The 23,659-nt window shown below is 50.2% G+C and overlaps 1 protein-coding gene across 3 annotated transcripts in view; it reads left to right on the top strand.

The window, feature by feature from the left end:
* The first annotated feature begins 5,080 nt into the window (after positions 1-5,080).
* PRDM16 (PR/SET domain 16) overlaps positions 5,081-23,659 on the top strand; it is a 344,138-nt gene continuing 325,559 nt past the window's right edge. For all 3 annotated transcript variants that reach the window (XM_049804650.1, XM_049804640.1, XM_049804632.1), the window contains exon 1: positions 5,081-5,206. In XM_049804650.1, coding sequence (XP_049660607.1) covers positions 5,170-5,206 — 37 coding nt within the window. In that variant the 5' untranslated portion in view covers positions 5,081-5,169. The remainder of the gene's footprint in view (positions 5,207-23,659) is intronic.

Here is a 23,659-nt window from a genome sequence, read left to right as displayed (position 1 = left end):
TTTCATCGCTAAGAGGACCAGTAAGAGTGACTTGATTTTTATTCGTTTTTTTTTCCTGGACCAAATGCAGGCGTTTCTGTCTTTCTCAGAGTGCCGTTTGTTCTGCAGCTTCTCGAAGGTTTTCGGGTGAAAAAAAAAAAAATTTTGAACCACTGAGTGTGCAAATAGGTTTCTCCAGGAAAAAGAGCTACTCGGTTCTACGGGCGAGATGATGCGTCTCCCCGGACCTGGCCGAAATCCCTCTTTACCTGCTCCTAAAGAGCCTTTGAGCCCTGGACCCGAGCTGCTGCCTCGGGACGCACCGGCGCCGGCTCCTCCGGTTCGGCTGCGGGTTCCCCGCCGGGACGGGCACCGGAGACCCCGGCGAGGTCGAGGGGCTCGCCAGCCGGGGTTGCCTGACCCCCGGGCTGTCTCCGGCTCGTAACGGCGAGGAGGCTGCAGCCCGCCTTAGAGAGATACATATATATATATATTTAAATTTTATTTTATTTTATTTTTTTTCCCCGCCCCGGCAGCTGAGGGAGGCAGCAGAACTGCTGCTCCTGCTGCTGGGAAAGGAACCAAACTTTTTTCCCCGCCGGCCGGTTCGGTGGAGGGGCGAAGGCTCCCCGGCGGGGGTGCAGCCCGCCCGCCCCGCCGGTTCTCCCGGCCCCGCCGCTGACCCCGCAGCCACCCGAGCGGCGGTCCGGGGCTTCCAGGCTGTCCTTAACTGCCCCCTTGTGCCGGCATCACGCAGGGAAACGGGGCTTTAAACCGCGTCCGAAAGGTGTTGAAATTCTTTGGCACCGGCGGGGATGAAAGGCAAAGCTGCTCTCGGATTGCGTGGATTTAAGGCAGAGCCTAATTACAATGTGGAGCTTGTGCGTGTGTTTCCTCCGCTTATTAATGGCAGATTAGAAAGGGAAAAGCTCTAGGGAAGCGTGTGACATTCCTACCGCCTAATCTGGCCGGGGCTCGCTGACCCTGACGGAGAGCAGCCCCGTCGGACGCCACGGGGGGATCTTGCGCAGTTTTCGAATATTAATTCTTGCTCTAATCTCCCCCGCAACGTTGCGCGGAAACAAGAAGGAATTGATGCGAAAAAACCCGGCGACGGCAAAAAGGGTTTTTTTTACTCTGCGTGTGCGGCAGCTCCCGGGCAAACCGGACTAAGAGCAACTCTTCTAAGCTGCTTTATGGCTCCAAAATACCGGGGCGCAGTCCCCGGCCCCAAGCTGCCCGGAGGGGGGGGGACACACCGCTGCGTGTGTCCCCCATCTCGGGCTTTGAGCCCACTCGAGCCGGGAGGCTGGCACGCCGGGTTTCACTCGGAGCCTGTGTTCAAAGCTTCCTAAGCATCTCCCCCCCCCCCCCCTCCCCGTAGGACCCCCTCCAGTGCCCCCCTTTTAAAGAGCCGCCGTGATTCCCCGCCGGAACGCATGTGGCACGCTGCGGAGCGTGTGTTGAAATGGCTAGTGCCTGGGCGAGGAAGGTGCCAACAGGAGCAAAGGCGGCTGAGAGAAGCTCTTAAGAGCCGGGTTTCACGACCACCGGCTTGCCTGTACCCCCCCGCCGTACGGCTGGGGGGGGGGAGGGGGGGGACGGGACAGGGGAAAGGCCGCTCCTTGCGGTGCGGTGGAAAAGCGGCCACGTCCTGCGGGGCTTGCGGGTGTCGTTTTCCCCTTGAGCCATCTCTCCAGGGGGTCCCCCAGCTCGCCGTGGGCAAAATTCCACGCAAACACCCCCGCGAAGCGGGCGAGCGCTCGCCTCTCCGGGCGTGCGGGACCGCCGGTTGCCTGGGCCGGGTCCTTGGTAAACCCCCCGAGGGGGGGGGGGGGGTGTGAGGTGAGAAGCTTCCTAGCCCTTCTCCCTTCCTCCACGCTCGTGAATTTAGCGTTCCCCGTGGAAGCGACACGGCACTCCGACAGGTGCAAGCCGGTGGCAGCCGCGGGATGCTCGCCCCGGCCGGGCGGGGAGCTCCGGGGAGAGGCTGCGGGGGGCCCGGCGGCTCCCAGCCGCCCACTTTGCTGCGGGGTTTTTGCGGTACCTCGGTTCCGAGGAACCTCGCTCCTTTCCCCGCAATGCAGCGAGGTGCCCTCGGCAGCCGGGAATAAATCTGTGCAGGCGCAAAGAACGCGGCCCGAGCGGCCGTTCTCCGAGAGGGTACGGCTGGCCCCGGAGCCTCCGACTCCCCGGTTCCCTCCCTCGCTGCCAAGCCTGTGCCGCCTGGAGAAGCCGGTATTTTGGCCTTCAAGCGAGCCTGTGCGGCGGGCCCCGTTCCCGGCGGGGTGGGCGGCTACTGAACTGCAACCGCCTGCCCGTGGCCGGTGCGGGAAGGGACCCCGCTGCTCTCGGGGATGGCACCGTGTCCGCTCCCGCACGCCTTCAACCTTCCGTTAAAAATTCGTTCCTTCCTCCCCACCCCCCTTCTTTTTTTTTTTTTAAATTTTTTTTTTTTTCGCTTTTCCAAGGCTGCCTCCCGGCCCGACAAAAGCGCAGCGCAAGCCCGAGGCGCTGCCGCCGTGCCCGCCGGCGGGGACTCCGCTCCAGCCCGGGGGAGCCGTTCCCGGCGGCCGGCGATATAACGCGGCCGGGGCGAGCGAGTAAAATGCGAGAAAAGAAACCGGCGAGCCGAGGGCAACGCCGGCCCTGGGCCGCCGCCGGTTCCCACGATGACTTTTCGATCGTTTTTCTGGGGCTTCGTTTGCAGAAGCATCAGCCCAAGCGTGGGGGAAACGTGTCCCCTTAACCCCCCCCCCCAGCCCTTTACACCCCCGAAAGCGTGTTACATCTCCCAAAAATATCTGCGAGCGGGTCCGTTAGTGCATGCTTTTTGACCGCAACAACTTTTTCCTTTTGGGGGGGGGGTGTGGAATCCCGGTGCTGGGGCTGCAGGAGATTTTTGGCAAGGCGACCAAAACCGACCGGTCGCTCGGGCCCCTCCGTGCCTTTTAGTTTTTCTCGGGGAGGGGGAAGCGGCCACCGGTCCCCCGGTCGGGGTGAGCGCTTCCCGACCGCGGCCAGTTTTTTCCCAGCCAGAAAACGGCTTGGCTTAACGGGGAGAAATAACCCGGGAGGACATTCTCCCACCGACATGTGCCTGTCCGGAGAACGGCTCAACGGGGGGGGGCGGGAGACAGCTAGCGTCCGAGGTCCTCGGGAGAAAGATTTCGCTGCATTGGAAACGTTAGAGCCCCTGTTTTACCGGTGAAGCTCCGAAAAGCTCCTTTTTTTTCCAACCTCGGGGTGCCCGCCGTGCCCCGAAACGGCTACCTGGGCGCTCGGGCGTCCTGGGGGCAGGAATTCCCGGGCACCAGCGCAGCGTTTTGGGCGACACGTGGCTACTCGTTCCCTTCAACCGTATTTATTTTATCTGGACTCCCGCTCCACCACCCTGCCCCTTAACGCCGGCTCCTAGGTAGCACCTGAAAGGGCCCTGCTCCCATTTGCAATTAAAGAGTTTATTGAGGAGGGGAAAAGCGGTAATTAGCAGGACTATTCCCCCCCACCCCCCCTTCCTCCTTCCCAGTTCCACCTGCAGGGCAAAAGTGCAGCTGGCAGCAGGGCTTCCAGCAGAGACCTGACGCACCCAGCGAAGTTTTTGGAGAGTTTTTGCAATGCCCTTCAGTGAGGGGGCTCCGGCTTTCCCTGCTCGCCCAGCCCCGCTACGGGTTAGCACGGCAAGCGCAGAGCGCTCTCCCTAACCCGGGTATTTTATTGAATGTTTAGGAAGGCCCGCGCTTTCTTTTTTTTTTTCTCTCTCTCTCTCTCCGTATTAATCTCATTAAATCCTACCTTTCAACCTTCTTCCGTGACCATCTGACCTGGCCACTTGAATGAAAATAGTGCTTTCTCCGCGGTCAAAGCCAGCACATCAATCATCGGGCTATTTACACTTCGGTCCTTTCTTCAAAGCCCCTCTGCCCGGGCGTTCTCTACCTTCGCTCCCGGGGGCGACGGGCAGGTCCTGCGGGCTGGCCGGCATCGCTCCGGGAGGGAGGGAGGGGGAATATTTCTCCTTCCTTCCTCTCCCCCTCCCCCCCCCTTTTTTTTTTTTTTTTTCCGGGGGTGTCCGCGCCGTCTCCCGGCTTCCCCCGACCCTCGGGAGCGCATCCCCGCCGCGCCGCTTTCCACCTGAAACGCAGAAAAAAAAAAAAAAAAAAAAAAGCGGTGGGAGTTCCGCGGAAGGCGAGGGGGCCCCCGGGGCCCTTCTCCGGTTCACCGCATCCCGGCTCTCCCCGGCGAGAAGCAGCCGGGGGCCGCTCGGGAAACGCGGAGCCGTCCCGGGAGCGGCGGCCGCTCCGCGCCCCGCGCAGGGAGAACCGGCCGCCCCCCCCCCCCCCCCCCCCCCCCCACGCAAATACACCCGGGGAAGGGGAAGGGGTGGTCGGCGGTCCGGGTCAAAACGTTGGCGACCCACGGGCAAAGCAACCGGGGGAGAACGAGGAAAGGTTCTCCGGTGCCGAGCAGAAATATTCCGGTAGAAACGCGAGCGGTGAGGGCAGAGCAAACGCAGCGCGAATTCTGTGATTTAATTATTATTATATTTTTTTTTATCCCCAAAGTTACGCAGCCCCCTGTGTCGAAAGGGGGCAAGAAAGGGGAAAGGGTAACGCGGAAGAAAATGCAGGCAGGCGCTCTTTGCAAAGTGACTGTAAACGAGTCTTTTTTCCGATTAAAAATAAAAGCACGTCTAAAATAGGTACAATCATACGATGACATCCGTTAACAAACTCTCTCTACGGCATTGCTATTTAGTAGTAGTAAGAATAAGAAGAAGAATAGTAAGAAGAAGAATACAATGATAATCACCTCTTTATAGGATGGCACCTTGATCCTTAAATATTGTCCAGTGTGTAAGGTCAGTGTGCGGAGGGGTAGGAGCGGAGAGGGCTGATTTTTCTTAAAGGGGCAGATCGGGGGAAGGCTGTGATGGTGCTGGGAGAGAGGAGGGGGGAGAGATAAGTGGTCTGAAGAAGAGGATAGGACAAAAAAAAAAAAAAAAAAAAACCAACCACCCCGATGATGATGAATACATTGGAAAGTTTTTTTGGCCCTGGTGAGGGTGTCAGATTGAATGCTCTGTGCGCATGTGCGAAGGTGTCCAAACTGACAATGCTTGGGAGATGAAGATAGTGTGTAGCTGCTTCTGGGCTCAAGGAGGAGGAGAGGAATCCACAAGCCGACACGATGAGATCCAAGGCGAGGGCGAGAAAACTGCCCAAAAGTAGGTCCTTTCTCTCCCTTCTGCCGCGTCCCACCTCCCCGCCGGCCGGGCGGGAGGGCGCGGAGCCGGGCCGGGGGCTCCGCGGGGGCTGCAGCCCCTCTCCCTCCCCGCGGCGGCGGCCAACCGCGCCGCCCGCCCCGTGTGCGCGGAGAGCGGCCGTCCCGCGTCTCTCCGCGCTTCTCCGCGCCTCTCCGCGCCCGGGCGCGCTGGAGCGGGGCGCCGCGGGCGAACGGCGAGCTGCGCGGGGCCGGGGGAGAAAAGCGAAAGTTAGCTGGAAGTTGACGAAAGGGGATAGCAACTTTTTTTTTTTTTTTTTATTGAGTCGTTCCAAGTCTTGTGAAATAATATTCCTGGCTTTTGAAATAGTGGGCGCTAGAGGTCTGCGTTTGGCATCTGCCTGCGAGAGCCGGAGAGACTTAACGCTGGGGTGGGGGGGGGGGGTGTGGGGGGGGAGAGAGAGACGGGCAGAGGCAGTCGGGGGGGGGGGGGGGGGGGAAGAAACCCTTCTCGTCTCGGGAACAATTCTCGAGGAGAGGGAAGGAAGAGAAATTGTAGCAAAAATGGATCCGCTCTCAGTGAGGGGCTTTGGATTCGCAGGTCCAGAGGGAAGATCCTGAACGCAGCTCGGGTGTCCCAGCTGGGGGTTAAGAAGGTCTGGGGGAGGGGAGCGTGGGGGAGTGTCTTTAATTTTTAATTTTTAAAAATTTACTTGGGGGTGGAATTGCAGCTCGTAAGTCTCGCGCAGCTTTTTTTTTTTTTTCTTTTTCTTTTTTTTTTTTTCTCCCCTCCGTCTTCCACCGGCGCCTTTTCCCCTTCTTTCTTTCGAATCGTTTTTAGAGCGGACTTTCAGAGGAGGAGAGCGGGGCTTTCGTAGGCAGGAGCGGCGCTCCCTTTCCCCCGCTCCCGTAGAGTCCGGCCGCGGCCGCTCGCTCCGTTCCCCGGCTCGGGGCAGCGGCGGGGCCCGGGCAGCCCGGCTGTACTGCTCTACTACTCCGATGATGATGATGATGATGATTTTTTTTTTTTAATCGTTATTACGGCTTAGTTTCTCTTTCGCTCTGGCTCCGTGCGAAATGTCCGGAGGCTGCGCCCCTGCTAGAAACTCTGCTTGTAGTTGCTCGGAGGAAGATTTGGAAAGTAGCGGCGCCTGGTTTGCTTAAATCGCGTGGTTTTGCACAGGGAGCCCGTCGGGTGGACTGGGAGGCGTGAAGAGCCGGAGGGTGAGGTTGGGGGGGACACACACACACGACACGGCGGGGGGGAGGGGGGGGGCTCCCCGGCGGCCCCCGGGCCCGTAAACGGCTCCGCCGCGGGTGGCGGCCGCTCGGCGGGGAGCGCTCCCAGGTGAGGCGGGGGTCGGTCCCGGGACGTAGCCTTCGGGCTGGAACAGCGGCCGTCGGTTCCGAGGCCGGCCGGCGAAGGGTGGCAGGCAGCGTGGAGCGCACGCAACCCGCTCACGCGTGGGCTCGGAGGTTTATTTTGTAGGCGAGGTTGGCTACCGGGGAGCTTTTTCCACTCGCCGAGGCCAGCGGGAGTTTCTCGTTGCGGGTCCCGTGTCCCGTACACCACCCCCCTAACCCCCCCCCGGTCTCTTCCCGGAGGGGACGTGGGTCTCCCAAATCCTGCCCGACGGAGCCCTGCGGCTCCTCGCTCCAGCTCGCTTTAAAAAACCGGCTTTGTTACCCCCGCGCTCCCGTTTTCCCAAGGACACAACGCGCAGGCAACGGCAGGGCCCAGCGTTTTACCTTCGCGGGGCCGCCTTCCCCCCCCCCCCCCGTGTCCGTGGGGCAGCCACCCGCCTTCCTCGCCCCACCGAACGCGGCTCCGCACGCAGAAATGCTGCTCGGAGGCGGGGATGTTTTACTCTTGGAGTGATCGATATTGGCAGCGCATCGCTGCGACGCTCTTGGGGAAGTTGTCCTTCAATTCATCTTCGGACAGTTTTGGTTTTTGTTTTGTGGTTGTGTTTTGTGTTTGGTTTTTTTTTTTTCTCTCAAATAAACACACGCTTTAAACGCCCCCGTTCAAATAATAACTTTTTAAAAAAGTCATCACTTGTTGGTTTTGGTGGTCAAGGAGAAGAGTAATTTTGAGAGCCCTCCTGGCTGTGAAAGCGAGGTTGAATAGAGTGGAATATTTATCTTTTTTATCCCCCCCCCCCTTTTTTTTTTTTCTCTTTGCTCTCCTCCTTTTTCTTTTCGCTTCTGCAAAAAGCACCGGGTTTTTGCAGATGGGTGCCCGTGGGTGCGGTGCCGGCTCCGGCCGCGTTTCACCGCGGTGCCAATCCCGCACACGGCCCCGGATGGGCTCTCCCAGCACGGTAGCCCAAAGTAAACTGCTGAGGCTTCGAGACGAAGAGGTTTTCGGTGCCCGGACATGTGAGGTGCCGGGGGGGTGAGCCGGGACTTCGGTGCCTGGAAGGAACCGCTTCCCTTCGGCAGAAGGAGCTGCGGTTCAGAAAGCTCCGGCCGTTTTGCTGCTGATGCAAACTGGAAGGCGTCTATTTGGAAGGCTGAGCTCTGATTAAAATCAGGTGTTTAATACAATACAAGGCCCAACGGTTTATGGGGTTTCAGCCGAGGATTTTTTAGGGATCACAGTTCAAAACGGTAGTCCAAAGCTAAGGTTTCAGGATCCCAGGAGTATTTATTTGCAAAACAGATTAAACACGGAGGCGAGCGTGTGGATCTCGCCGCCTTTCCATCGGCAAGGTAGCGACAACTCCGGTTTGGCCACGAAATCCCCCCCACCCCCCGGACCCTTCCCAAGCCCCTTCCCCCGGGGCTGCTCCTTCCGAAGGGGCTGCCCGTGCCGGGGGGGGGGGGGGGGGGAAGAGCGGGGCACCCGCCGTCGGGGCACGGCACCCACCGCCGAACCCCGCAGCCGTTTCATTTCGTTGGACAAGATTTTCAAGCCGATGCCCTGAGGGTCCCCTCGGGGGGAATTGGACTCGGTTGCCTGGCTCCGAGAAGGGGCTGAACGCCCTGCGTGGGGTTAGAGGGAAATTTGGGGTAATGCTAAACCGGCGCAGCGGGAGAAAGGCGGGGAGCGGGGACCGCTTTTGGGTCGCCTCCCCGGGGGGACGGGACGGGGGACAACGACCCTCGGATGCGGTGGTTGTCACCGGCCAGGCTTAGGCCGGCTCAGGGGGCGAGGAGGTCGGCAGCGGAGGAGGGCTGCGGCCGCTGCTCCGCTCGGGAAGAAGGTTGGAGAGACGGCGAATGGACGGGCCGGGGGAAAGGAAAAATTCCTTCCCCATCGAAAGCCCCGAGTTGGGTTTGCGGGGTACGAGCGTCACCGCAAAACACGCACGGACGGGCATTGCTTGGGGCTCGGGCGCTGAATAAACGTCGGCGCTGGGGAAACCCTTGCAGCGTTTCTCCGCTCCCGTTCGCTTTTCACCGTCGGGAACGGGACGGAGGTGGAAGCCCGAGTTTCTCTCGGCAGAGCTGCCGCATCCTCCCGGGCAGAGCTCCGCGGACGGGCGAACGCTCGGCAATCCAGCCCCGCCGGCCCCGGTGCCTGCTCCTGGGTTTAGGGCTTCGCCTCGGACGAGGACAGGCTTCCCCTTGACTGTCATTTTTTATTTTTTTTTTATTAAGGCCGGCGAGATGCCGGCATCCCGCTTCCCGGCGTGCGACCGCCTTTGCTCTTCCCCAGGCGGTTCCAACATCGGAACGAAAATTTCTGCCGTTTGGTTGTTTTTTTTCCCTGTTTTGTTTAATTTTATTTTTTTTTTAACACTTCCCAGCCTGCCGCCGCCTCTGCCCTGCTCCTGTCCAGCCCCCCCCCCCCCCCCCCCCCCTCCGTTCGCTGCCAAACCGATGCCCGGCTGCAGCCCCGTCCCCGTTTCCCCACCGGCCGGGCGGTCTCCGAGCCCGGCGGGTCGGTAACGGGGCCGGTGCGCGGTTCTGCGCGGAGCCCGGTCCGGTGCGCAACGCTCCGCGGGTCCCCCGGCGGGTCCCCGCCACCACGGCTGCTTCAGCCTCACCCCCCCCCCCCCCCCCCTCCTCCTCCCGGCCCCGGATCTGTTCAATTAGGCAATTAGGGATGCTGGGCAGGGAGGGGGGGGGGGAGTGTGTGGGGTGGGTGATCCGCTAATTAAGGTGATGTGTAATTAGCGCTGCAACAAAAATTACCGAGGATTTAAGATCAGTTTAGTCTTTTTAAAAAAAAAAATAAAAATAAAATCTAAATTCTACAAATATAATTTATCGATTCGCCCGCTCTCCCCGCCTGCCGTATTTGAGAATGGGCAGAGGGAACAGCTGCCAGGCACTTCCTTCTCCCTTGTCCTGGGAAGAACCTTGGCAAATGGGAGGAATGAACTGGTTAGCTGGCACGGGAGACGCTTTGAACTTGCCCGCAGACCAGCAGGTTTAAGGTACCGAAGTGCTAAAGCTGAAGAAGAGGCAGAAGCCGGGGGTCGAACGTTGGCCTGCAATAAAGCCACTGCTTGCGGGTGTCCGTGTAGTTTGTGCGTGAAGCGCGTGCGACGTTCATCCACGTGTGTTTACATCACAGGGCATTTGCCCGTGCACGTATAAATGTGAGTTTATAAAGTGTACGGAAGAACGGTACTTTATTCCAATTCCGGTACGTTCCCGTGTCCTATAAAAACACCGTGCCGATGCGAAACGTGTCTACGCAGATGCGTGTGGCTGTTGAACCGGCACCGCACGTGCAAAGGTCTTTCAACACGCAGTGAAATCTCAGGTACCGTACGGTCGCGAACCAGCACGCTCCGTGCAGAAATTGTGACTTGTATTTTAAAAACTTTCCCGACAAAGCAAGCTGCCTTATTTTTAGACTTTGCATCGGAACTGCAGTGCAAGTTCAAGTTCAGCAATAGCAAATTAGGCCTTTAATGAGCTAAGGGGAAAAAAATAAAACCAAGCACATTTCTAAAGGTTGCTATTAAAAATACCCAATGAAGACACCAGGGTCAGAAAGAGCAAAGAATTGCTCTTCTGTTCCCCACACAGACAGACACCGTCCAATGTTCAGGCACACATTGCTAGTGTAATAATGAGACTCTGAAATGGGCAGGATTCTGAACTATCGGACGGGAGGAAGCCGAGCGTACCTGAAACGCACAAAATCTCCACTCGCTTCTAGGCAAAATGCAATGCAGGAGGTAGGATTTCACAACACGGGAGCAGTGTAATTCATCGCCGTTCCTCGCTGTAATAATACCCCAGCTCCTTAGTCGGATGTAAGCGTTCCATGACCGGTGCTAAAGGAATGCTCCAGCCCTCCTGCCGCACCGGGGTTACACCTGCGCGCCTGGCCCGCGATGCTGGCCGCACAAACGGCCTCGCTTGGGCGCCGAAATACCCGAAGCGAATGAATGACGAGGGAATCTTCCCTTTAAGAGGGCTATATCCTTCTGCGGCGTGGCTGCGTTTGTTAATGTTTGTAAAGCACCCTGAGATTCTCAGAAGAAAGGGCCCTGTGGAGTGAAAAGTATTATTATTGTTATTATGGCTATGATTATTACGGCTTATATATTTTATAAAAGCTCTGTACTATTTAATACGGTGCTTCAAAGACAAAGGCCCGAGGAAGTTTGCAAACACTGACGAGGTAAGGCTCGGTAGCCACCTTGACGGTGGGGAACGTATTGTTAGTTCCACGCCGCAGCTGGGGAAGCGGGAGCAGCGAGTGCGCTGCCTTGCCGGAGGATCCCTGTCCGCTCCTGGTGACAGGATGGGGAAAAGCACCCAGGGTTTTCAGACTTACTTTTGCCCTTCTAAGCGTAAAATTTGCCGTCTCTGTTTGTTACCCTGCCCCCGCCCCAGCCCCGTTGCAGTAAACTTCTGGTGTGTGAAATTGTGGAGTGGAAGAAAAAAAAAAAATTCTACATTTACAATCCGGGCCTTTTCTCTAGCACGAGGCTGACGGCGTGCAAGACTGTATGTGCTCTCTGTGGGCCAGGGCAAGCTCGTGCTTTGTTTCCACAACTTGATGGCTCTCCCATTATTTCTGGATATGTTTATTTTTTTCCAGTTAGAGATTATTTAAATGATAAACTCGCGCAATTCTGAATGCTAACGGGAAGGATCAAAATCTTAGCCGAATAATGATTTTCTCATGCCTATTTCCCAAAAGTTATTCTTAATCCTGTAGGGGTAAGTAACCAGCGTATCAATAAATACATATACACACAGTGGCCGTCTGCAGTTAAGAATGAAGACATCTGAAGGATACGTGCAAACACATTTGTTTCCACTCTCTGGCTAGCAGCCTGTTGATATGTCAGTACTCCACAGCATTCCACACCAAAATCACGGCTGTGTTTTCGGATCCTTAATATGCCCTTTTTTTTTTCTGGAGGAATTTCAGGTCAGGGATGTCATAGTGGAAAAGATCTATGACCTTATTATTTCTTTTATTTTCTTAATGGATTTTCATGCATCACCGCTACCTACTCATGGGCTGTTTATTTTTATTTTCAGTGCAATAGGTTGTGCGTTATGTAGCGTCCAAATCTGTAACAGAGTGTCCCTGTCCTGAAGAGTTTTTTTTTCCTTCTCTTCATTCAGTGAATGATGTGACCCTCTTTGCTAATAAAAATGAAATGTGACTTTCATCCCTGGAATAAGTGTACTTCTTCGTGCTTCTGAATGCTCATACCCCGAATAAGCTGCTTGCTTGCTTTTTTTTTTTTCTTTTGTAACCGGGAAGACATTTCCCTGCGGTAAGGGGCACGATGTGTGCTTAACGTTGGTAGGTAGGGCTAGAACCCAAACTCCTTTTTTTTTTTTTCACACAATCAAGTGCTTCTCTGTGCAGCAGTACCACCTCGCAGTTGCTCTGTTCAGCAGCGCTCGGTGTGCAGGACAGTGGGAAAAATGCAAAGTTTCTGGTCAAGGGGTGGACAAGTTTTTGTCCTGTTCCCCCCCACACCCCCCCGAAGGTGTGCTTTGCCCAAATTTATGATGGAAAGTTAGCAAGGCATTCGTTTGTAGCAGCGAACCCACATTTGTGCTGCAAACGAGAGACCACTGGTCCTCTTGGGGAGACATTTTCCAGGTGAAAATGGACTGAGACAGCCAAATTATTTCCAGTAGGCCACAGAAGAACGCTCCTATCACGGTAAATCTTGGTTTCTGTTGAGCCGGTGTGGAAAGACTTCATCTTCTCTTAACCATTTGCTTTTTGTAATACTAGGGACCAAATTGGGGGAGGCTGGACTGCAGCGCTCCAAAACAAAGTGACTGCGCAGGCAGTTTGGGGTGAAATGTCAGACCAAAATAAACTGGGCGGTGATTTAGTTTTGTCTCGATAGTTTTACATCTTTCAGGTGTTTTGCTTTAAGGTAATATTTTGATGTGGTAGGGTTTTGCTGGTCTGTTTTTTTTGGCCTACGAACTCTCTCACCAAAGCTATGAGACACAATGCCCCGGCGTCAGCTATTGGGATCAATTTAGCCATCATTACTAGATAACACTGTCAGCCCATTTGAGATACATATTTGTTTAATGGTTAATGTTCTGTACAAAATACAGAGGGTGGGGAGAAGTCAAACCGTAGTGAATGCTCTGCTTATTTTATATCCACTATAACTATTTTTGTCCATGAAAATTGGCTTAATTATATCAATGGAATGTTTCTTTTTCAATTCTGTATGCAATTAGTCCATCTTGCTGGCTGCAATTTATTTTAATAAAAAAATAAACCAGTGGCGTGTTCAGTTCCTCATCCCCTGGGGACAAATGCGATTGGTGTGTTTAATTTCATTAACTACAATGCGGCCTACTGGAAAAATGTATAAAATCAGCTTTATACAGCTTAAACACTGGCATTTGAAACAAATCATTACTGCATTAGCTGTCACACTGGTAATTCTAGAATCCAGGACAAAAATATTATAGCTGTTTTTATAACCCTCTGCAAATACTGTTAAAATAATTCGTAATCATTTTTTAAACACGCCCTGATGTTTTCAGTTAAAATATCTTATCACCACCAAGGAAGGCTGGCTATTCATTATGCCACGTATGTTTTATTGAAAGATGCAGAGGTTGCTTCCCCTGTAGAAAATCCACGCCTCTCTGGCTGAAGCTCCCTGGTTTGAAGATGGACTGTTAGGACTGAGCGAAACACGTTTCCCCGGGTGTTTTTTCAACCAAATCCGCTCGTACCAGTTTGCAAGCCTAGCTTTTGGAAAGGCAGGTGCAAGGAGCGGTTTTTCCTAGCGGTGCAGACCAAGGACCTTATGAAATTCAGCACGGTTTCAAATCCCGCCGGCCCCTTCCACTAGCTTTTCTTTACATCCTACCTGGTGTGCAACGTCTTCGTAAAGTAGTTCTGAGTGTTTCTTGGGTCTTCTGAGGGTGGGGGGACAGAGGGGAGGGTGGGTGCATCCCACTTCTGCTCCTGAAAACAGATTTTTCTGTTGTGGTTCCACGAGGTTGTGGCAAGGGCCAAATGTAGCAACGCAGAGCCGCCCAGGGCTCAGCAGGACTTTAACCCAAAGCGCCAGCAGAACTTGGCACTTTATCTACTTCACAACTCTATTTCCTGCGCTTCATTAGACAAGGTATTTTTCAGATACCACGGTTTAGCCACGAAGCCGTTCTTCGCTGGTTTTGTTAACGCGTGCGTCTTTCCTACAGAAGCGCACGCGGTATTGGTTTGAGATGCATGTGTAATCAGTGAATAACGTTGAGCAGAACACATGTGCCTAATTGTCCTCTGCGAAAAGTGAGGTTAAACTGACAAAATTCAGGAATTTTTTTAAAACGGGAGGCCAGATCCTCAGCTCGTGGAAATCGGTATCAACATCGATGAAACTAATTTTCGCCAGCTGAGGACACGACCCAAGAGATTTTGCGCGTATGTGCATAAAATATACAAATATTGGTATATAGCTGGTTTAAGGGGATTCACTTTTAGCATCTGCAGATCAATATCCAATGGAGAAATGTAGCTTGGTTGGGGTTTTTTTTCCCCCTTAACTTAGGGAATGATCAATTATATAACCTCAGCATATTTTAGACAGATTGCTATTTTCTGAAGTGGCATGGACCTTCCTTTCCAAAGTAGTAACATACAGAAGATGGGCCATATTGGACATCAGCCATCTGTTCCCTTGCACGCACTGTGCTTTTATTTTTTTTTTCTTTTTGCCTTCTGCTGCTGTTATAAACAGTAGTTAATTTTCTTTTCCATATCTTTACCTTTATAGCAGTGGTGGTTTGGTAGAAGTGATATCGAATTATTGTTTTATTGGTATTACGGGGGGGGGGGGGGGGGGGGAAATCAGCTTTATTTCCTACTTGAGAGAAAATTAGTTCAGGGGGACTAAAGAAGCTAAATGCGGTTTCCCTCGTCAGGCTGAGGAAGCAACTGGGTCTGGAGGAAGGCGGCAGTGAACCACGTGGCAAGGGGGGCAACGGGGCCACGGCTCGGTTTTGGGTCCCCTGCCTTGCTCCAGAGAGCCCAGCCCTGCTCCCGGGCTCTGCGGGATGGAAGGGGAAGCTACAGGATAAGGGAAGAAGGAGGCTTTTTCCTCACTGCCACGGAAAACCTTCCTCGCAGAGCAGCTTTACCCGAATTTTAGGTGCAGGACTAGGCGCGGACCAACCCTATGCCAAGAACTGGCCCCCGGCGTGAGCACGTGTATTTATTCTCTTCCTCGAAGCACGGTGATGCTGGGTTGTATGATTCGCTGGCCATAAGGAGATGCGGAAAGTTGGATGTGAAGTTTTGCTCAGAACACGGAAAAGGTGCCGAATTGCGCAGCAGTGGAGCGGGTGGGGGGGGTTCTGTGCCGCTGCTACCGAAACAAAACCCCACCAAACGCTGAGCGTACCGAAACCCCCATTACCTGATCGGAGATTGGTCCGAGATGCAGAAAAAGCGCGAATTGTGGGTTTTTTTGCTAAGCTGATGAACTAACTTTACCAGCTTGAGCAAATAACTTGCCCTCAGCTACTTCAGCTGTAAAATGGGAGGGATACACATACCTGCCCTTGTGATTTCTGGATCAACGTCTCCTTAATGGTCTTTGTGTTTGTTCCGAGTCCCACTGAGGTCGTTGGGACGTTTTTGCTGAATTTACTGGATCAGATTTTTTTCTTTTTTTGCAAGTTTCAGGTTTGGCTAAAAATCTTTTATTCCATCTCAGATGCTTGTAAAAAAAAAAAAAAAAAAAATGCTTTTGTTTACATGTAGTCTGGCATTTTCTTTCCTTCCAGGATAGTATTTGGGGTTTTTTATTTCACAGCGAATGGACCTTTTGGGCTCAATCATGTAAATTAATTTTTAAATGGCTGTGCTTGAAGTTCATGTAGTATGAAATTGCTTTACCATTTTTTTCTGTTTATAGAAAAGGACTGGTTTCATTTTATATTTCATTACATAAATGTGAAATAAAGAACATGCACAACTTGCAAGTGATCATATATTTTATTTTAGAATTATCACATAGGAATAAAATAAACTTAAATCCCTACATGGCACAATAGTCGTATTTAAAAAGCAGCTGATACCTCATGGAGAACTTTGAAAAGCCCTCTGCTCAGAAACAGTTCTGCTCATATATCCCATATATAATGAATAAAAACCAGATCTTTGTTACTTTGGGAGTTCTTAAATTCTTCCTGCTAGAATACTCTTCAAGTATTTATCCAGATAAAGTGCAGAACAGATTTTGGTTCTTTGTCTCCGGGTCCTGATAGTATCTGTTAACGAGTGATTTTAACAGCCCCTTAGTACCAGGGGCTGAAGGTGAGCCTTCAGGAAATCCAAGTTAACTTTGTGGGTGCGTCCCCAAGGGAATTCCTGAAGAGCTACTGATGCTTCCTCAGACTTTCGGAGATGCGTGCTTTTCCAGACAAGGACAGTATCTATGCAGTTAAGGCCCCTTAGGTAAATTCTAGTGTTCCCTCTAATAGTTTGTTGTCTGGGGTTTATGATTATTTATTTAAAAAAAAAAAAAGAAAAAGAAAAAAGGAAAAAAAGGAAAGAAAAGGGAAAAAAAAGGTGTACACCTGTGAAGCAAAATAGCTATCAACCTGTTAAATCCACCTCCGAAAACTCACTTCTGGATTCTCTGTAGCTGTTGGGACAAGCTACATGGGTGATACGGACCTTACAGGCCTGCATGCTTCAAAGTACGTATTTCATTTCCTCCTCAAGCTTAGGTATTACTTTTTAACTCCCATTTCAGATAAAACTGCCTTTTTGTGTAGTTCTTCAGTTAACGTGTAGGTCTCCAAGTCCTGAAAGAACACAGAGGCTTGGTGAAAATAGTCACACGCATAGCCTCTAGCCATAACCAGAAAGTTTCTTGTATGATCCAGGAGTCGATACCCTAGCTAAATATTGATTTTTCGTAATAGCACTGTCTGTTCCAGTAGATCAGGAAAAGGAGCCCGCATTTAACACCTATCTATAAATCTATTTTTACCCAATGGACAGTAACTGTTTTTTTTCGAGGTGTCGTTGTTTAGCAGTTTGTGAAATTAGGCTTGAGGCGTTAACCAGAGAAATGTCCTGCCGCAGAATTAATTCTATTAAGCGTCTCTTCTGTACGTCTACGGACGTGCGATCCGGGTGAACTGCATTATATTGGTGACTTTTCCTTCTCGGCACGGCGGTCGTGGAAGCAGGACCGGCTTGGCTTGTCTGGGGAAACTGAGGTTCTCGCAGGTCAGTAATTCAGCCCAAATCACGCACCGGGGGACGGAGCGCAGAGCTCAGAGGAACGGTCCTCCCCACTCTCCGTATCTGGAGACTTCCCCATCATTTACTGGAGAAGCCAGTACTTTAATAAACGGGGCCGGGGGGGGAGGGTGGGTGGGAGAAGGAAACAAGAACCTGTGGAAGACTTCTGGAGCGTTGCTTTGGTTTGGAACCCTTCTTTCTTTCCTAATGAAAATCCTGAGGGCGTTAACAGGGCAAACCGAGGCTCATGTCTGACTCAAGACCAGGAAATATGAATTCCACGATGGAAGTTTGCTTTTAACCTCATGTAGCCGATCACTGTCTTAAGGGAACCTTCACCGTAGTCGGACGCTTACTGGCCAAGAGCAGCGTTGCAACCTCGCTGCTCAGAACCCGAAACCCGCTGCGGTTCATGGTAGTCTTTCTGTTGACTTCGCTGGACTTTGGAGCAGGCCCTCAAGGCACTGAACTCTTTGGGACATCCATGCTATTTGCGTATAAAGATTTTTTTCTTATAGCTGAGTTTGTATGTAATGCTCGTTAATGATTAGCTACCAAGGGTCTGGTATAAGATATACCTGTTTCCATGGATGAAATCAGCCGTGCCTTTGTCTCTACTTCTAAAGTCCTTCTTCTGGTGTGACCTGGCTTTTAAAATATTGATAAACAAATGTGGCTTTTTTAACCTGTAATTTGAAGAGCTATATGCCTGCTTCTTCTCAAACAGCCTAGAGGAACGTGCATTTACTGCCCCTTCAGACTCCTAGCATAAGTGAAATAATCCCATCCCATAGTCACATTTCAGTAACTGAAGGCCGAAAAGACAGCTTTGAGGACTTCCCTGTCAGTGTGTGTGTGTGTGTGTATATATATATACATATATCTAGTTCACAGTTGCAAGCTCTAACTGTGGAAGGGGTATTCTTCTTGTTGATAATGACAGATTCTTAACCTTTCTTTTTAGTTCTTTCTGTGAATTTACGTTGTACGTATTTGAAATGAGAAGCAGCCCTGAAAACATGGACAAATACCTGCTTGCTGATCTATCTATCCAGAGACTAAATATTGGAAGAGTGGTCATTTAGATGGCTCTTGTGCCTCAGTGCTCACATTAGAACAACAACAAAAAAAAGCAAAAAAAAAAAAAAAAAGCACTCTGGAAAAATTACTGAATTCTCCTTGCAGTGTCAGGTTCCAAGATAATGATGTGTCTGTGTGTGAAAATATTAAATTGCAATAACATGCAGAGTGAGTGGCTTTCTGAATGGGGTATTCAGTTCACAGCTTGGACTATACATAAAGCTAGTGAGTGACAGAATACAAATGGTGTCATAAAACATCAGGGGAATTTACAGCCAGTCTCAATCTTTTTGATCTATATTCTAGCTACGAAGCGCTCTCTATCTATCTTTAGTTAATGAAACAGTTAAACATATTTAATTATTTATCATTGTTTAATGTCAAGAGTTATCAAAACAGATTGCGTTTCCCCCCCCCTGCCCTGTGCGCACACACACACTTAAAGGTATTTGAAGAACTCTAAATTGTACGTACTAAAGTCTGGGATGTTTCCTGTCCAAAGATAATGCTTTAAAACGCATCTCTGCACGTAGATGTTTTTAAATCACGATTCTTTGGTGAAAGCGGAGCCTTTCATTCCTTTGCCTGAGAGCATGCTTTATTTCTAAAACTTTGCTTGCTTCTTACACAAACTGCTTTTATTCTTCACAGAAAAAATAGGGAAATGAGAATTCAGTCTCCCTTGAGATGAGAAATGAAATAGAACGGGGCAGTTCTCGGAAGGTATAAGTTGACCCACCTCTCTGATATGGCCCAACAACAAAGAGACAAAGTGAAAAAGTCATTCAAAAAGTAAGTCTGCTATGCCCATCCTCTGTGCGCCTAGAAATCGGCCCCAGCAGGGTTTCTAGAGCTCCTTTAATAGTCACGTCTAAAGACTAAACGTGCCACATGTTCCTGCGGCTTCCCACTGTCTGGGTCTTCTCGCACATGGAGGTACGTATATAAAATATCTTACGAAAGTTCTCCGAGCAGACCCTTGAAGCTGACACCCCGTCTGAAACGTCAGGTGCAGACCGTAGAGGTAACCTGCGGATCTGTGGTTTCATGGAAGGAAATTTCAGCCTTGCAAACCTCCCAGGATGTTAGGGTCTTACTTTCTTCCCCCTCCTCCCCCCGGCAGAGGTGTTAATCGTCACCCTCCGAAGGTTGTGTTGAGCTGCTAAAAGCCACCGTTTGTTACTGAATCGCATCTGCTAATTCTGGGCTGGAGGTAGGTGTTGGGGATCCCCCTCTGCCGTACCACCTGGGTCTTCTCTATTGGCAGCATTGATAAGAAATCATTCTTTCTTCTCGACCGAAGCGCTCTCTTTACCGGTGGTTTTAAATTGCTTTCCACTCCTGACAGACTACCCTCGTTCAAAGAGAAACGTGGAGGAGGTTGATGGTCCTAGAAAGTATTTAGGAGTCCATTACCAGAGGACTGGATCCTGTTGGGATCTCTTGGGAGACACCCCTCCTTGGCCCACCAAACAGAGTAGGGCATTGTGAGCAGAAAGGGCAGGGGGATAAAGGAATCCAGCCTCGCTTTTCTCCGACAAAGAAACCTCAATACTCGTATTCAGCGGAAAATGGAATAATACTTCTGGGTTGGCTTTGAAAGCCACAGCCAGTGGGTACTTTACGCACTGCGGATGGTTTCTGTATGAGGAAGAGCTTTTTTCAAGGGGAGAGGGCTTTACACGTGAAATGAGATTAAAGGCATCTCTGTGCCAACATGTTAAACATTTGGGGGTTTACAAGAAGTATCAATGTTTCATTGCAGTCACGTGCCAGTCAGGAATAAAACCCCGGCTGCGCTGCTGCAGAGCACCACTCGCCGCCCAGATGTGTAGGAAGCAACCTCGCCTGCTGGAAATAAAAGTTTTATTATATGTCACGTTCCCTTTAAAATGCACCGTGTAGTAACGTTCCTTTGGTACAGGTAGGTTGGGGACTACTCCAGATATTACAGCGCTCTTCGAAAAGAGTAGCTTCGGTACAGTTAAGTGGCGTGCCTGTATCTTTAAGGTAGCCTGCCATAAAAAAAAAAACCCCTACCAACTGCAGAAAAACCCTTGAGCAATGTAATCCCCCTTGCTTTTGCACGTTAAGAAAAGGCTTCGTGCTGTAGGTATCGGTGAGAATGCGTGAGCTAAATTTGAAAGCACTGGGGTTTTTCATGTCTCAATTTCTGACATCTTTAAGTCCATTTTAAATCGTATCTCAGTGAGACAAAATATACCTTAAAAGTAGAAATATGCCATTACAGCAAGGTGCCAAACGCTCTCTTAATAGGAGTACGATATTGGAGTTGGCGTATTGGCATCCAGCTTGAAACGGTGTACTCCCTGGTGTTCCGTTTCCCATTTGGAAAGGTGCTGGTACAATGGTGATTATAGACCGAGAGCTAATGAAACGAGATGGTGGGCCAAGCTGAGATCCACTGGAAGCAGCAGATGCCACCGTGCTGAGCCAGGTCCTCCGACCAGGGCTTTAGAGGACCACGGCAGGGGCAGAAAAGTCGAGAGGACCGCTCCTTCTGGGGATTTACATGTCTGGGAATGGGGCTTGGATTTAATTTTGTCTTGGTTCTATTTTGTCAGGAAGGGGAAAAGCTCACCAGTGCATCTGCTGGTTCATTGTATCACCTTTTGTTATTTTTCAATACCGTAGGCCAAAAATTCACTACGCCGTTGGATTAATTGGTGTATTAGATTTTACGATTACAGCTGCTGAAGAGCAAAATTTTTAATGTAAGGTGTCAGAACCGAAGGAGAGGATTTTTAGTATCAGAAATAGGCAACGAGGCGCTGCAGATAAGGTTTTCTGCTTTCAGTGTCTTGCAGGTAGTTTAATGATGGCAAATATGGGGTGTTGTAGATGAGTGAACTTGAGTTTAAAATGAGGAATCCCCCTTTTCCTGTGGGATGGGAGTTGCTGGGACAATGTCTGTAATGAAATACCCATGTTGGATGAACCAGGGAAAATGTTTTGATGACTGCAGTCTCAATTCTGGTCCTGAACTCTTCAGCAAATGTGGATTTCGGAACAAGTGGCATTGTTTACAAGGGTAAAGTTATGCTTGAAGTGAAACGTTTGTGTAACGGAGCCTGAGCTTATGGTCCTCTGTTTCCCCACCTGCCTACTTCTCGCTCTCAAGAGAATACATAGAATAAAGATAAGGGAGGGAATGGAGAAAAAGGCACCGCTCCCAAAATCGCTATTTTACGTACACATTTTTCTCTGTGTTACGTAGGCTCTTTTTTGCCAAATCTTTCTCACTCGCCTTTCTTACCTGACTTGCAAAAATCTATCGCTGGCTTATGTTTTAAGCAGTGTAAAGTTGTGTTGGGAAGCATTAGCCATTTTTAAGTGCAACTAAAATTGCTGTGACCTTAGACCCTCCAAAACTGGGCCTGGGAGGCTCAGGGTTGTTTGTTCTCGCTGCTAGCTGCTGTCTTTAAATAAACATACAGCTAAAAACCAAACTTGATTTTTGAAATGCGTGAGCTAGGTCACTCGGATCAAAGAGAAATAATTTTTTCTGTCCTCTAGAATTGCTATTTTCATTTCTAATACCTTAAAAATTGCAATACTTTTGGTTGTCTTAAGTTTGCACGTGGAATCACGTGGTAAAAGTCAGTGCCGATCTCCTAGTTTGTGCCGCGCTGGGCCGTGGGATGAGCACCTCTGCTTGCATTCGGGAAAGGAAAAAACTCAACAGAATTTTGTGTATCTGTAAGAGCAAGATTTCAGGCTTTGGATTCAGACTACAGCCATTGCTTCAGTGGGTCAAATTTCCTTTTAGTTTTGTCCCTTGGAACCACAAAGTGGTACTTGTTAAGACAAACACTTCAAGAATGTTATTATTCCTCTTCACCTTTCTCTCCTGTGGTGAAATAGAAATGCTTAAGACCCTTTGCTACAAGCTTTGTAGCACCTGAAATATTGAAAGTTTGGAACGATTGCTGTTTGAGGCACCTACCTGTAGGATCGAGTCCTTTTGGATGCCATCTTAATTAAAACAGGCTGTTTCCCTCCTGTTGAGCCATGGTGTCTGGAGAAGGCAGATCTCAAATGAAGTCATCATTGGGTAGTTCCACAGCTGGTGTAAGCCGTGGTCAGAATGAAGCGTCCTTCCCCAACCAAAATTCGGGCAAGTTATCTGCGTTACTGACGCTGGTGTTACATGGCAATTGCAGAACTACTGAGAAGTAAGGTGCATCTTGGTGTGTGCCTGCTTCGAGGTGGTCTTATTATCAAAGGAAGGTCAAATAGACTCTCGGGTTTTTTCTGCGTGGGGTTGCCTGATACCCGAAACTGCCCAGTGGAAGTATCTTCCTTGGTCCAGGCGTTGCACTTGGTGTTTTCCCGATGCGTTGCAAACACGCAAAGCGAGCTGCAGCTCCCAGGAGCTCTGCGGCACAGACCAGATGGGTATTTCGGAGGTCAGTCCTGCGGACAGAGCTTTCTCTGGTGTAGTAGGAAGGTTATTTATAGTACTGCAGATGTCTCGGTGGAAGAAAAATCAGAGTCCATAATGTCATATTAAAAATATTGATAAATTATTGATTATTATGTAGCCCAGGCTTCAAGTGTGAGTAACTGGTTTCCATAAATCACCCGATTCCTCCAGGACTCCGGTGAAACGGAATGTCACTGTGCAGGCAGGTTTCATTTAGGAAGTAAAAACCTGGCTGTGTTTCAGAAAGCGGTGAGCAGAGGCTGATGTTCAATGCCAGCTACGAAGGCTGACACAAATGCGGAATCCAGATGCTTGTATTGTTTAGCTGCTGCTTCTCTGCCGAGACAGGTGATAATTTCTCAATGGTTTTGATATTTGAGTAAAAGGTTGCTCAGAATAGGAGCTTTCAGTAAACATATTTATAAGTCTGAAACACGCTGTGCTGACTCCCAAGGTGTGATTCCTCTAAGGACAGGGCACTTGTCCCAGTGATGATACCACCTGTAAGAGGATAACGAGCTGTAAAGGCCTCCCGGGTCAGTGCTTGCTACTCATTCAGGGAAAGCATCTTTAAAATAAAGGTTACTTCCGAATGAATTTTGTCTACACAACTGTTGTAGGAGCAGCTTCTGGCAAGAGGAATTCTTGTGAGTCAAGTACGGGAATTTTAGAAACAGACTTTTGGGCCGCTATGGAGCGGATCTGCTCTACGCGATAAATAGCCAAGACAGTTATTTTGCAGTTGCAGAAAAAGAGTACGTTCTATTCCTATACCTTGACCTATGCATCGTAAAAATATGTAAGAAGAGAAGTTAGAATTAAAATGAGTGCATGGCTAAAATGAAATTAGATCTTTCTCACTTTGGTGGGAACAAATCTGTGTTGTGGTTTGGGTTTTGTTTTTTGGGTTTTTTGGGGGTGTTTTTTAGTGTATTGCTCTTTTCCTTAACTTGTGTCATCCAAAATAGCTGTTAAAATTTTAAGTACTTTAAGTTTAGTAATTATTAACTTTAAGGCATTACTTTATCCCTTGTTAAACTTCAGAAGAAACATGTTTAGCGGTGAGAACTTCTGTACAGAAGAGGAAGCAAATTTGTTAAAAGAAAAAATAACCCCACCATTGACCTAAAAGTCAGACATTTATTCCTGTTATTTCTCGGTTTCGTTTCTTGCTTCTCTCTTTCACGACAAGAATGTCTGTCTTCTGTTCGCTGTTTCCACACTGGGAGAGGGAAAGTGCTGCAATATTG

Source organism: Accipiter gentilis, chromosome 1, assembly GCF_929443795.1.
Source record: "Accipiter gentilis chromosome 1, bAccGen1.1, whole genome shotgun sequence".
Lineage (NCBI taxonomy): Eukaryota > Metazoa > Chordata > Aves > Accipitriformes > Accipitridae > Astur > Astur gentilis.
Note: the sequence above shows the minus strand (reverse complement) of the source record. Positions and strands in the feature narration are given on the sequence as shown.